The sequence below is a fragment of the Balaenoptera ricei genome, chromosome 15 (assembly GCF_028023285.1).
Source record: "Balaenoptera ricei isolate mBalRic1 chromosome 15, mBalRic1.hap2, whole genome shotgun sequence".
Taxonomy (NCBI): domain Eukaryota; kingdom Metazoa; phylum Chordata; class Mammalia; order Artiodactyla; family Balaenopteridae; genus Balaenoptera; species Balaenoptera ricei.
Window position 1 is genome coordinate 18,827,276 of NC_082653.1, and position 14,472 is coordinate 18,841,747.

Sequence of the window (14,472 nt, forward strand, 5' to 3'; positions counted from 1 at the left end):
GTGAGTATTTCAGTGAATATTTTCTCTTTCCTGAAAAATTCCATAGGCCTGTTGCATGTCTCTTTAGAAAGTAGAGCCTCACCTCTGTCCTCTCAGAAATTTGGCCGGATGAATGTGTGAGTCATGAAAATATAGCAAATGTAAGTATCAGTGAGGCACTTTGAAAGGGTGGCCACAAGGGCTTTGTTCAGTGTGTATCTTCCTCACTCGCCTCACCGCACCATTGTGCGTGAGATTGTTCACTCGTACAGTCCCAGCCTCTGGCCCAGTGCCTGTCACGTGGTAGGCCCCAGGGTTTCTTGAGTAAAGCAGTAAATAAATGGGGGAAATGTTAGGTTTTAGCATGTCACATGCATGCAGAATTCTAAGGTCATTCTAGCTAATCTACATATTCCTAGGATGTATTTTTTGCCCTATTGGTATAAAAATTCAAGAACAGTAGATGGCATAAACATCTTTTTTTTTTTAAATGTGGTAACCTAGAGACCAAAGGGGACTGAGAGAGGTTTTTGAATAGCTTGGAAAAACTGAAATAAATGTCCTGTTTCTTCACTTCTGGCCTTGTTCAAACTACCCGCCCTTGCTTTCAGCCAACTGTTAAAATGAATATTGAAAGTCCCACATAATATCCACTGTAATATGCCTAATACACACCTTCCCTGCCAGGTGAATTACCCAGAATTTTGAACTGGAGAGCAGGGGTTAAAGTGGGAAGGGTTAGGTGTACTTGGCTTTCACTGCCAGCTCTGCCACTGACTAAATGTGTGGCCTTGGGCAAGTCATAAACTTCTCTGACCTATTTCCTCACCTGTACACTGGGGAGAGTATCAAGACAACCTACCTGGAGAGTTTGAAGATTAAATGAGACAGTGTAGGTGGGCGGCCTAGTGCCCACATGCGCTTAGTGCATAACAGGTGCTTGGCGCTGTTCACTGTCACTTATTCCTCTGCCTTTGGAAGGTTAACTGTCTTTCTAACACACGCCCTATGAGTAGAATTCTTCAACATTTGCAGGCCAACCTGCAATATTTACGTAACAACCACGCGTGTACCTATTCTAATGAAGAATCCCTTCAAAACGTAGATTCTGGTGTTACAGATGCAGGCTTTGGGAGGCTCTGTTGAGAGCCCTTTATCAAACCACTGGGGAAAGGGAGTCAGAATCAAGATGGCAGAGCAGGAACGCCCTGAGCTCACCTCCTCCCACGGGCACATGGGAATTACACCTGCTCACAGAGTAGCTGTCTCTGAGAATGACCTGAGGACCAGCAGAAAAGAGGTTCCCCAAATGAAGACGTAAAGGAGGAGCCACAACAAGATGGGTAGGAGAGGCGGAGGTGCAGTCTAGCCTGGGACCCACATCCCCGGGTTGGTGACCCACAGGCATCAGAGGACAGCAAAGCACGAGTGTGGACGAGGATGTGGAGAAAAGGAACCTTTGTGTACTTTCGATAGGACTGTAAATTTGTGCAGCCACTCTGGAAAACAGCATGGAGGTTCCTCAAAAAATTAAAAACGGAATTACCATCCAGTCCAGCAACTCCGCTTCTGTATATTTACCCGAAGAAAACAAATACACTCATCCAAAAAGATTTGTTCATTGCATCATTATTTACAGTAGACAAGATATGGGAGCAGCCTGAGTGTCCATCAGTGGATGAATGGATATGGATGGATATCCATATGAATGGATGTGGTGTGTGTATACAGTGAAACATTATTTGAGCATAAAGAATGAAATCTCACCATATGCAACAACACGGATGGACCTAGAGAGTACTATGCCAAGTAAAATAAGTCAGGCAGAGAAAGACAGATGCTACATGACCTCACTTTATATGTGGAAACTAAAAATCAAAACAAATGAACAAACAAAACAGGTGCTTATAGATACGGAGAGCAAAATGATGGTTGCCAGAAGGGAGGGAAGTGGGTTGGTGGGCAAAATAGGTAAAGGGGATTAAGAGATACAAACTTCTATTTATAAAATAAGTCACAAAGAATATGGTCAGTAATCCTGTATTAGCTTTGTATGGGGACAGATAGTTACTAGACTTATTGTGGTGATCATTTCATAATGTATTGAAATGTCCAGTTGTATACCTGAAACTAACATAATATTGTACATCAGCTATAACTCAGTTAAAAACTTTTAAAACCACTGAGGTTAGGCTAAAGCGATGCTGTCCACTAGAAGTACTACTGATGGTGGAAATATCCTGTTTCTGCCCCGTCCTCTGCGGATGCCGCTCGCCGCGTGTGGCTGTTGAGCACTTGAAATGTTACTAATACAACTGAGCAACTGTATTTTTAATTTTATGTAATTTTAATTAGTTCAAATTTCATTAGCCATATGTGGCTCCTCTGCTGGACAGTGCAGGGCTAGAACTCAGCTCTGAAATGAGAAGAGAAACCATGTGACCTCTCCGTGAAGCACAACGAACCAGTCTCTTATCAGAAATGGTAGAGTCAATCTGATGATATCTAAGGTTACTTCCAAATCTAAAATTCTTCTGCTCAGTGAAGCAGCTTGCAGGGTTGCAAGTTAATAATTCCTAAGTGTTTCCTGAGCACGCCTGTGAGACTTGAAGATGGTGCATCACCCATTCCGTTCAGGTTCTCCCAGTTGAGTGAGCTCTGGTATTCAGGGTCAGAGGTGGGGGGCAGGTGCCGGGGAGGTGATGCACGCAGTGCCTGAAGTACCTGGTGTAATGTGATGAGCTTAGCAGACACGCTGTAAAGATGGGGAAGACTTAGCCTCTTTACCCAGTGCTGGGGGACTGGTGTTAAGCCACACATGCAGACCGGCTCACTCTTGGATGGGACCAGACCCGTGAAGTTGGACAGTGACACTGGAGTCAAACCTAGGCTGGGTTGGACAGATGCCTGTGCTTGGCTCCATCCTCCTTGGCGTCTTGCGTTGTCCAAATCAGATCCTGCTCCTGGCGGGGTGCTGGTCAGCCCCCAGCAGACATTCTGTGAGCCTAGGCTCAGACCTGTCCTCACCTGGGTAACACACCTCATCACCCCACGGAACAGCCCTCTCCACAGGATAACCAAACCCACACAACGTGTCTTACCCGGTGACAAACTCCCAGGTACCCAGCAGCCGATGGAGATGTGGTATTTTCAGAGAGCCAAGCTGTCTGGTGTTTGCTTTTCAAGGTTCTATCAGGAACTCTCTCTGCCTTGCCTCCCTGCCCTGGAGACATAGTATGAGCTGTAGAGCTGCAGCCATTTTCTTTGTTAAGAAATACACAGCTGTTCATCGTCCAAGGTTTTGTGGATCTTCTACTACCCCCCAGACATAGCCTGCTGCAACCCTGCTTAGATCAGAAGACCAAAGCCCCGGTTGCATCTCCGAGCTGACCACTGTGGAAGAACTGGCTGGAGCTTCCGCTTACAGCAAGAAGGGCCCTGCAGCCAGTCTGTTCTGAATGATGCTCTTGACCGCATTAAGAAATGGTGGCCGCCCCTCTAGGGCAGCCTGGATTTATGAAATACTCATCAGGCTATGGATTTTAGTATCTCTGTTCATATTCTCATAGAGGAACTTCTAGACTAAGTGGAGAGAGGCAAGCAGCCTATGCCGCCTGTTGCTCTACTATTTATGTCTTTATGTTGCTATTACAGCTCCTACTACTCTCTGTTCAGGACAGTTGTTAGGGTTTTCTAGGGAACTGGGTCAATCACTCTTCCTCGCCTCCAGCTTCATAGCTGGTTGAGAAATAGAAATGCCGAATTTGTCTAGACTTCAGGCCTGCACATGACAAGAAGAAGTCTGCAGAGCAGAGACTCAGCCAGGTAGTAGGCACCTGGAGGGACCAGCCTGCTTCAAGCCCTGTCCAGCGCAGCATGCGTGAGGGCAGGACCCTCATGGACAGTTAACCTCCCTCCATGATAAAGGGTCAGAGGAGGAAGCTTTCACCACCTCAGCTATGAGATAAAGCATCCCTCTTTTCCTGGGGAGGGGGCAGATAGAGACGATGGCAGGCACGTTCTCAAGACAGCAGGAGCATGGAGGGCATTTCTGTTGTGATGTGAGCTGAGGCAGACCATGGGGAGAGGGTGAGAATGGTTCTTCCTACAGTGATTATTGGAAGAGAGTCTGGGCCAAACTGACACATCCAGTCAGCGGTTTGTTGAGTGTGTACAGTGCCAGGCCCTGTGCCAGGTACTGAATGTATAATGATGAGTAAAAACAGATACAGATTCTGTCCCTGGGGAGCCCACAGTCTCATGAGAGAGGCTTACGGTAATCAAACAGTTGCCCTAAGGAATAAGTGAATAAAGAAGAACATAAGGCACCAGTTTTTCCTGCCATATGCCTCGTGCAGGCAGCACCTGTCATGGAGATGGCAGAAATGTCACTTTGAATTAAAAGATACAAGTACCTGCAGCTCCTCAGATAAAAAGTACCAGGTGCTGCCTACACGTGAGGGCTAGAACAGCGTCAACAGTGATATCAGAACAAAAACCAATATAGAAGGGAAATACCCAACAGAGTAAAATCAAGTCTGTTACTAGCAGCCAAGCCGGTACTCATTTTAGGTACAGCATCTTACATCACCTGTGATGGGATCTCTCTGTACATACTACAGAGCTAGAAATTGACTTAGTTAGGGGCAACGTGGAAAGGGTTTTGATGATCATGAAGGAGTTTCCCCCAAAATAGTTCGATATGACATTAGCTGTGACCAAATACTCCTGTCTCATTATAGGATTACATTAGATACAATAAAATAACAAATTGTCATGCATGGCATTATCAAATTAAAAGGGATATTTTTTCATTGTTTTGCCTTCTGTCTGAGGTCTCTATTCTGGATCAGAAATCCTCCATCTGTTTTTGACTCTGGGGATATGGTGAGAGGCAGTTCCAAAGCCCTGGCCAGTAGATTAGGATTTCATACTGAGTTTGTGAATATAGAGGGAACGGGTCTGTTTTAATCCAATCGGCAATCACAGTAGTCCTCTTTATATTTCATCCTTTGCATCCATTACTTTGCTCAGCTTCCCTTTCTAACACATGGGATAAAATTGGACCATAAGAAAACTAGGCCTGTTCATGAGATGACAAGATAATAGGGTGTCCAGAGTTGGGGGGTTGGTGAGGGGAAGAAATTGCAAAACCAGCTTGCTTGATTCCCTTGCTGTCCAAAAGACGCAAACAAGTGGGAATTTTATCTGTATATTGTGTGTCTTCACGGACACAGAATATTTACATCAGCTTTGATTTTGGGGCAAGCACTACTTCCTCAAAGGTGTCCACTTTAGTGCAAGGATCTTCCCCTGACAGGAAATCTTACAGGATCCGGTTATTTTTAAATCAGTATTTTTTTGTTTGTTTGTTTTGCTTTTTATTTAATAAGGGAAACAAAATGACTGTCTAGGGCGCAAGGCAGATCTTGTGAGTTCTGACATGACCTCGTTGTTCCTCATTACCCCTGATCAGGTTACGAGAGGTACAATGCCATGAGAGCAGATCCAGCACTTTGTTTCCTGGAGAAGGTTGGGATGCCAGACGAGAAGTCCCTTTCTGCAGAGCAGGGTGTTACAGATGGGACCTCAGACATTCCCGAAAGGTGAGAAGCTTCATGGGCCAACCACAGTGTGACTTGTCGCGCCACAAATCTCTGACCGCATACATCCAGCACGCTAATAGTCTCTTCCTCACGGTCTGGCATCTCCCTTAAACCTGAACTGCCTTCCAAAATTGCTGCTTTGGTTACATCCTACGATGCCTCAGGCTTTTCCCTTGAATCCCAGACACTTTGAACCAAATAGCAGTTCCTGTCCTTCCTGAGTTCCCCAAGCTGCCCGCCGTCCTGCCTACTCCTTAATTAGGCTCGTCTGGTCAGAGGATTCTCAAGGAAGAATTCAGATCTCTCATAACTTCTCATACTTGGCAGAAAGTTCAGAAGCGGTACAGCAAGTTCAGGCTTCCTGACCTTGAAGTGCCTCAGATGAAATTCCAGTGTTATTTAAAGATTTCATGGTCCATGAGTAAGGTGGACTTAGGAGCCACTGCTTGATGGCCATGGCCTTCAGGTCTTGTCACTGGGTTGTGTGCAAAAAAGTATGGAAGCGTCCCCTTTGTCGAGTTTTAATTACTTTGGGCATAACTCCAAAATGTGTAAATTCATAGGAAAGCTAAATAGCGAAAAGCTGTGGTTTTCACATATATATATATATATATATATATATATATATATAATTTGGAAAACATCACATATATCTCTTAGCTTGTGTTTGGTAAGCTTTTGGCCTGATCTTCCCCCCAAAAGTAGCACTTCCTAGGGCCACGGGGAAGCCTGGACATGAGGGTACACAATGCCAGGCCCCCTAACCATGTGCTAAGGCTGAGAAGAGGATGAAATGTATTTTCCATCTGTCCTTAGCTCCTGATGAACACCCTAGCTATCATAACGTTCTCTGCCCCAAAGATAATAAAGATGCATTCAGAGAGATACTAACAAATGCCCAAAGGACCAGTGGTGTTAATGTTGGGCACACGGGGTCAGGGAAAACACCACCTGGGAGAGGTACCCGAATGTGGCTTACAGCTTATATCTTTGGGGCTGGCTGTTCTTTCTGTGGTTAAGCAATGAAGGTAGGAGGCTCCTTCTGCCCCCAGGACCTGACCAACAGAGAGAAGAATATTTGAGACAGGAATCCTTCAAAGTTGATTTTACCAGGGATCCTGAAAAACAGGTAGGCATCAGCAGTAGTTAAGCTCACAAGGAGACGACATTAGGCAGCTAATCTAGGGGCGAGCAGCTGATGGTCCGGAGGGCAGTGTGCTTCCTCAGCAGGCACAGCAGAGCTCCCCTTCAAGGAAGTGACGGCTGCTAGACGTGAGGAGCGATTCTGCATCCGTGGCATCCTACTGTGGGATCTGGGGGTCGGCACATCAGGACTCTTAGTTTGCATGGCTCTCAGCCTCTAGACTCTGTTCTTTTATCAAAGCCGCTTATTCAGACAGTTCTTGATGGGCAATAATTACCTTTTTAAAGATAGCATCATTGTTGAATAGCCGGCCTCTGAACTTGCCTGAGTAGATCATGATTCTCGTGCTAAAGTCTCATTTGAGTGGAAGTCGTTGCTCGTAGAAGTTGTAACACTGGAAAAACCAAGATTTTGAGGCCTGTGGGGAAAGGGATCTACTAATGTTCTCTTTGGTCAGTGATTCTGGGGGATTTTCATGCAAGCATCCTAGTTGCAAAATAGCTCCTAGGTGGTGTGTGATGCTTTTTTTTTTTTTTTTTTTTTAATTTTATTTAGAGGCAACACAGATAAAGAAGACAATACAGAAGACAAAGTAGATGGCCTCCAGAAACAAATGGTGAGTCAAATGTGCTGTGTTTGTAATCCACACGATCTTTAATATCAAGAGAGAAATCCCCATCTTGGTATATTGGTCTTTGGGGACTTGATTGCATTGCTGCAGTTGCATTGCATTTTCCCCAACATTTTATTGTAAAAATCGTCAACTCACAGACTGCGTTGCCCTTTTATTCTAATGAAACTTTTGCTTTTGAGGTGACTGTAGATGTTAGATGGAATTGTAAGATACAATACAGGGTGATCCCGTGTACCTTTTATCCAGTTTCCCACCAGGGGGACATCTTGCAAAACTATGATACAATATCACAGGCAGGATGCTGACATTGATAGAATCAAGATACAGGACATTTCCACGACCACAGAGATCCATCACGTTGCCCTTTTATAGCCACATCTACATCCCTCGTACCTTCACCTCCTTTTTAATCCCTAGCAACCACTAACCTATTCTCCACTTTCGTAGTTTTGTCATGTTAAGAATATTATATAAATGGAGTCATACAGTATGTAACCTTTGGGGCTTGGCTTTTGTCACTCAACATAATTTCCTGTAGATTGATCCAGATTGTTGTGTGTAATGATAATTCATTCCTTTTTATCACTGAGTAGTATTTCACCCTTCATGCATTGAAAAACATCTGGGTTGTTTCCAGTTTTTCACTATTGCAAGTACCTCTGTAAACATCTGCATACAGATTTTGTGTGAACTTACATTTCCATTTCTCTGGGGTAAATGTCCAGGAGTATAATTGCTGAGTCATGTAGTAGTTATATGTTTAATATTTTCAAGAAACTGACAAGCTGTTTTCTAGAGTGGCTGTACCATTTTACATTCCCACCAGTGATGTATGAATGATCCACTTTCTCCTCATCTTCACGGGCTTTTGGTGTTGACACTAATTTTTATTTATTTATTTATTTATTTATTTATTTATTTATTTATTTATTTATTTTCGGCTGCGTTGGGTCTCCGTTGCTGCGCGCAGGCTTTCTCTAGTTGCGGCGAGCAGGGGCTACTCTTCATTGCGGTGTGTGGCTTCTTATGGTGGTGGCTTCTCTTGTTGCAGAGCACAGACTCTAGGCACACAGGCGTCAGTAGTTGTGGCATACGGGCTCAGTAGTTGTGGCTCATGGGCTCTAGAGCGCAGGCTCAGTAGTTGTGGTGCATGGGCTTAGTTGCTCCGCAGCATGTGGGATCTTCCCGGACCAGGGCTCGAACCTGTGTCCCCTGCATTGGCAGGCGGGTTCTTAACCACTGTGCCACCAGGGAAACCCCTCTGTTCTATTTTCCTCTTTTCTAGATATTTGGGGTGGGAGCTTAGATTACTGATTTGAGACTTTTGGACTTATTTAATGTATGCATTCAGTGCTATAAATTTCCCTCTCAGCATTACTTTAGCTAGGTCCCACGATTTTTACTATTTATTATAAATCGTAAAATTTGTTGTATTTTCATTTTCATTCAATTAATTTTTTTTCCCTTGAGGCTTTTTCTTTGGCCCATGGATTATCAGATGTGTGTTATTTAATTTCCAAGTATTTGGAGATTGTCCTATAATCTTTCTGTTTTTTATTTCTAGTTTGATTCCATTGTGCTCAGAGAATACACTCTATTATTTCAGTGGTTTTAAATTTGTTAAGTTATTTTTGTGGCCCAGGATATGGTCTCTCTTGGTATATGTTGCATGGGCACTTGAAAAATATGTGTATTGTGCTGTTGTTGGGCAGAGCGCTGCATAAATGTCAACTCAGTCCTGTTAGTTGATAGTGTTGAGTTCTTCTGTATTCTTGCTGATTTTCTCTCTAGTTGTTGAGAGAGGAGTATTGAAGTCTCCAACTATAATTGTGGATTTGTGTATTTCTCCTTTCAATTCTATCAGTTTTTGCCTCACATGTTTTGCAGCTCTGTTGTCTGGTGCATACACATTTAGGATATGTCGTCTTGGTGGGTTCACTCTGCTATCAATGTATAATGTCTCTGCTTGTGTCTGATAGTTTTTGTTTGCTCTGAAGTGTACTTTATCTGATATTAACATAGCTACTCCTGGTTTCCTTTGATTAACTTTTGCATGATATAACTTTTTCCATCCTTTTACTTTCAACCTGCCTATTTGAAATGAGTTTTCTATAGACAGTATTTAGTCAGGTTATATTTTTTAATGCACTCTGTCTTATAGGTGGTGTATTCAGCCACTTACATTTAATGTAATTATTGATGCATATTAAGCCTTAAGTCTGACATTTTGTTTTCTCCACTTTTTTATTCTCTGTTTTCTTTTTCCTGACTTCTTGTGGGTTACTTGAAACTTTTTTCCGATCCCTTTTTTGATTTATCTATGTTGGGTATGTTTTGGTTTTTTTTTTAAGTTTCTTAGTGGTTTTTCTAGATATTTCATTACATATACATAATATATCACAGTCCACTGGTATCATCATTTTACCAGTTCAAGTGAAGTATAGTGTCCTTAATTCTGTCCCTTTATAATATGATTGTCTTAAATATTTTTTCTGCATACATTTAGAATCATATCAGACAATGTTATCATTTTTGCTGCAATTCTGAAATATAATTGAGAAGATTCAAGAGGATAAGGAACATCTACTGTATTTACCCATATTTTTATTTACTTTGTTCTTCTTCCTGGTGTTCCAAGATTTCTTCTTTCTGTTGAGAGAAATTCCATTAGCTGTTCTTTTAGGATAGGTCTGCTGGTGACAGTTCTTTTATTTTTCCTTCATCTGAGAATATCTTAATATCCCCTTCATTCCTGAAGGATATTTTCACTGGATATAGGATTCTGGGTTGACAGTTCTTTTCTTTCAGCTCTTGAAAAATGTTGTGCCACTTCCTTCTGGCCTCCCTGGTTTCTGATGAGAAATCTTCTGTCACTCAAGTTGTTTTTCCCTTAGGTAAGGTGTCTTTTCTCTGTTGCTGCTTTCAGGATTTTTTTTTCTTTCTTTAGTTTTCAGAAGCTTAACTGTGTTTTTTGTGTGTGTGGATTTCTTTGAGTTTATCCTATTTGGTGTTTATCATCTTCTTGAATCTACAGGTTTGTGTCTTTCACCAAATTTGGGGAGTTTTCAGCCATTATTTCTTGAAGTCCTTTTTCTTCCCCTTCCAGAACTCTGATGGTATGAATGTTAAATCTTTTATTATAGACCCACTGGTCCCTGAGGTTCTGTTTAATTTTTTTTTTTTTGTGGCTGTGCCTCATGGCTTGCGGAATCATAGTTCCCCGACTGGGGATCGAACCTGGGCCACGGCAGTGGAAGCGCCAAGTCCTAACCACTGGACCATCAGGGAATTCCCTGTTTAATTTTTTTTTTAATCTGTTTCTCTCTGTTGGTCACACTGGGTACTTTATATTTTTCTCTCTTAGAGCTCGCTGATTCTTTTCTCTTTCTCCTCCATTCGCTGTTGAGCCTGTCCATTGTGTTTTTGTTTTTGTTTGGTCTGGTTCATTTCATTATTGTATTTTTCAAATCCAAAATTTCCCTTTGGTTCTTCTTTGGATCTCTGTTTCTTTGCTGAGATCTTCTTTTTCTTTGCTGAGATTTTGTGTTATCATTTGTAGCAGGTATGTTCAGAATTCCTCATTGAGGACTGCTTTAAATTCTTAGGTCAGATAATTCTAAGATCTCTGTCATTTCAGTGTTAGCGTCTATTGATTGTCTTTTCCCATTCAGTTGGAGATCTTCCTGGTTCTTGATGTGTTAAGTGATTTTTGACTGAAACCTGGACATTTGGGGTATTACATTGTGAAACTTGGGATCTTATTTAAAACTTCTGTTGTAACTGATTGCCTCTGACACCTCTGTTGCAGGGGAACGGGGTGGGGTGGGTGGCAGAGTACACCACCTTTTTACTGCCTGGTGGGAGTAGAAGTTAATGTTCCCAGTCAGCCCCCAAAGATACCCAAGGCGGGGATGTTTCTCATTACTGTTGGGCAGGAATGGAAGTTTAGATCTCCCCATGGTCTTTGCTTACACCATGGGTGTTGGGGACCTTATTACCACCTAGCAGGGATAAAAGTCCCAGCTCCCTACTTGGCTTTTTGACACCACCCAGCAGGGGAATGGGGTGCCCTGTTACAGCCTGGCAAAGGTGGAAGTCTAGAGTCCACCTTTAGACTCTAGAGGCCCACTCAGCCTTTGCTGGCATGGATGTGGTGAGCAGAAGTTTTTTCTGTGATGTTGAGCTGAAGTGTAGCACATCTTGTCTTAACATTTTGTCCATTCCTAGCTTGCCCTTTTCCTAGTCCTTCACTAGAGAGAGCAGGCTTTTGTTGGGGCTTTTTTTGTCTGTACCCTTTGTCATTTCCAGATAGCCAGCTTCTTTACCTCCAGATCTAGGATATGTAAGGCAAAAAAGAAAACCCAGGAAACTCACCACTGTGTCATCCCATGTGTCCCAAAGTCCCTGGTTGGTCTGCCTTCTCTTCACCTTTCAGAGTTTTCTTAGGTTTGTTTTATATATAATGTTCAGGGGTTTTAGTTGTAAATATTGTGTGGAATAGGGAAATATGCATCTTCGCAGAAGCAGAAGTCTATATTGCATTTTACAGATGAGTTTCTAGGGCTTTGCATAAGCAGACCAAAACCTTACTAGGGCCCCAGCACTATTTGACCACATTTTCTCTGGCTTTCAGTGGAGCAAATAAATCTGTTAGAATTTCATGGATTCTGTATCCCAGAGGTTACTGTAGCATTGTCCTCACTTGACTCCATTACTAGAATAATCTTTCTTCTCCTCCTGATCATCAACCAAAAGTTTTCAATTCTCTTCTTTTGGTTCTAGTTTGGAGAATGATATTTACTTTGGTTTCCATCAGCTCTGATTCCTGTAACAGTAACAATGACATCACTTTCCCAAAGTAAGAAATAATTATTTTTTGAAGATATGTTTCCATATCTCCTTGAGGTTTGCGAAGCAGCGGATTGAAGCAAATCAGCATGAAGCTTCAGACCCTGGACCTGAAGGAAGTTGGGTTTGGTCTTGACAATTAAAATCTGAGCTCTGCCATTCTGGTAGAAGCTCTGCCTAGCTTCTACAGTTACTTTCTTTGTCTGGAATGTGGGATGTGTTTTCCCATGGAAATAACTTGAGTACCAAAGAAATGAAAATAGTACCTTAAATTCATATGGAAATTTACTCTTTCCAAAGCACTTTTCCCATTTGTTTCAGTTGATCCTCACCTCAGCCATGTGAAATAAGAGCTTCAGGTGTTATTGCCCTCATTTGAGAGCTGGGGAAATTCAGGCCCAGGAAGTTAAAGGACTTTGCCAGATTCTCACAGCTACTAGATGATAGAGTTCAGACTAGATATTCTGGCTTTTTTTTTTTTTTTTTCTGATCAAATATTCTTTTCATAGTCAAGAGAGTAGAAAGTGTTTTAGCTGTACGTACACACCCCTTCTTCCATCAGCAACCTCTCTGAAAAGGCAGCCCCCAGACCAACCGCAGGCCAGACCCAGCTCTGAAAGCTGTTCATAGTAAAGTTCACATGCTTAACTTCAGTCTTGGAGAGATCTGGGCACTGAAGTGGGAGTTGTGGCAGAATTGGTAAAATAACTCAAGTTCCCTTATAGTATGGTTAAACTCCTCTGGAACTACGTTTTTTTTTAATTCATTTATGAAAGTCATGCCTGTATTATTTATTTTGCTCTTCAGATCCCTAAAACCTGGGCTGTAGAATATAATCAAAAGCAGAAGGAATGGGGAGTGCCTTCTCCCAAATTTTGAGGTGAACAGATTATAAACAGATTAAGATGGACTTCTAGTCCGTGTGCTAGAATAACCAACGTAGAGGAACAGCCAACGTCTGAATCAAGCCTGCTCCCCCCACCCCGCCCCTTGTGCTGAAGACACTGGTTGGGTGTTTCCTTCTCCCAGTTCTGTTCTCGGGCAGATCAGCAGGTTAAGGAAGCCCAAAGAGCGTATCATCCATCACTAAGTTAATTCATCTGAATTAAACAGACCTGGGCATAGGAGGGGACCTGGTCGGTAGATGGGAGAATCTCAGCATTGCAAGGATCCTAACGCATGTCTGCATGGCCTCGGTGTTCCATCCCTTCTATGACATCGCTGTGGGGTCATTCCAGGCAGGTGTAGGTGCTTCCAGGAATCCAGGAAGGGAAAGGGGGAAATGTGCTGTCTTCCAAGGAAGCCCATTTCATTGTTGGGTGATATTTCCTTATTCTGACCCAGAAATCTGACTCCCAGTTGGTTCCATGGACTCTGTCTAGTTTTCTTCTGGTCCTGCAAAGAGCAAAACTGTTCTTACTTTCCTCTCCGATAAGACTAAAAAGTTTTGAGACCAACTAGCTACCGTAATCTCTGTCTCTTTTCAGGTGAAGTATCCCTAATTCCTCTTTCTTTCTTCGTATCATGTTGTCTCCAGACCCCTTGCTACTCTTGTGCCTTCCAGAGCTCACTGTACTGTTGTCCTCTTCACACGTGGCCGTTGGAGAACCACAGAATGTTAGAGGGACATGTGAGATGATTAGTCTACTCCCTTCCCCCACCCTCTCTGTTTAATACCAGTAGAGCTTTTGATTGGTAAACAGTTGCAGCTAGAGTCAGTGGACATGCCTTCTAAAGCAGTTAGTCGAAAAGTTTACTTGTGTTTGGGATGGTCTAGAGCCTAGAATGGTAAAGGAGATCGTTCTCTATCAAACCTAGTATGCAGGGAGGTTACCATCTCCTTTAACTGAGATAGTAATAAGTAACGGCTCAGCTCTGCCTGGTGTAGTCCTTGTGTCCTAACCAGCAGTCTGTCCTTGCTCTGCAGCACGTCCTACAGCAGGTGCTCTCTGTAAAAGGAGGGTGAGGTCATATGCACAGTGAAGTAGGAAGCAACTCCTGCAGGGAAACTTAATGCCTAAAATGGTCAAATCCCACTATAAGAAAAGTTCAGTGAGGAACTGAACAATGACTCTTTTCTTATGAGTTGAGAGTTTGAGGGGTCTCTGAACTTAAATAGTGATATTTGAATGTAGATGGAGTACTTCCACGCTTACAAAGCACTTTTCCCCTTCAGTTAGGCGTTGTTCTTATCCCCATTCTAGACAGGGGAAGCTCAAATAGTTTTAATGAGCTGCAAAAAAAAAGTCATACTCGTCAAG

General features: G+C 42.8%; 1 protein-coding gene across 3 annotated transcripts in view; it reads left to right on the forward strand.

The window, feature by feature from the left end:
* CHD6 (chromodomain helicase DNA binding protein 6) overlaps nucleotides 1–14,472 on the forward strand; it is a 208,893-nt gene that overhangs the window by 167,762 nt on the left and 26,659 nt on the right. For all 3 annotated transcript variants that reach the window (XM_059898585.1, XM_059898587.1, XM_059898586.1), the window contains exons 26-27: nucleotides 5,456–5,585; nucleotides 7,285–7,345. In XM_059898585.1, the coding sequence (XP_059754568.1) occupies nucleotides 5,456–5,585; nucleotides 7,285–7,345 (191 nt within the window). The remainder of the gene's footprint in view (nucleotides 1–5,455; nucleotides 5,586–7,284; nucleotides 7,346–14,472) is intronic.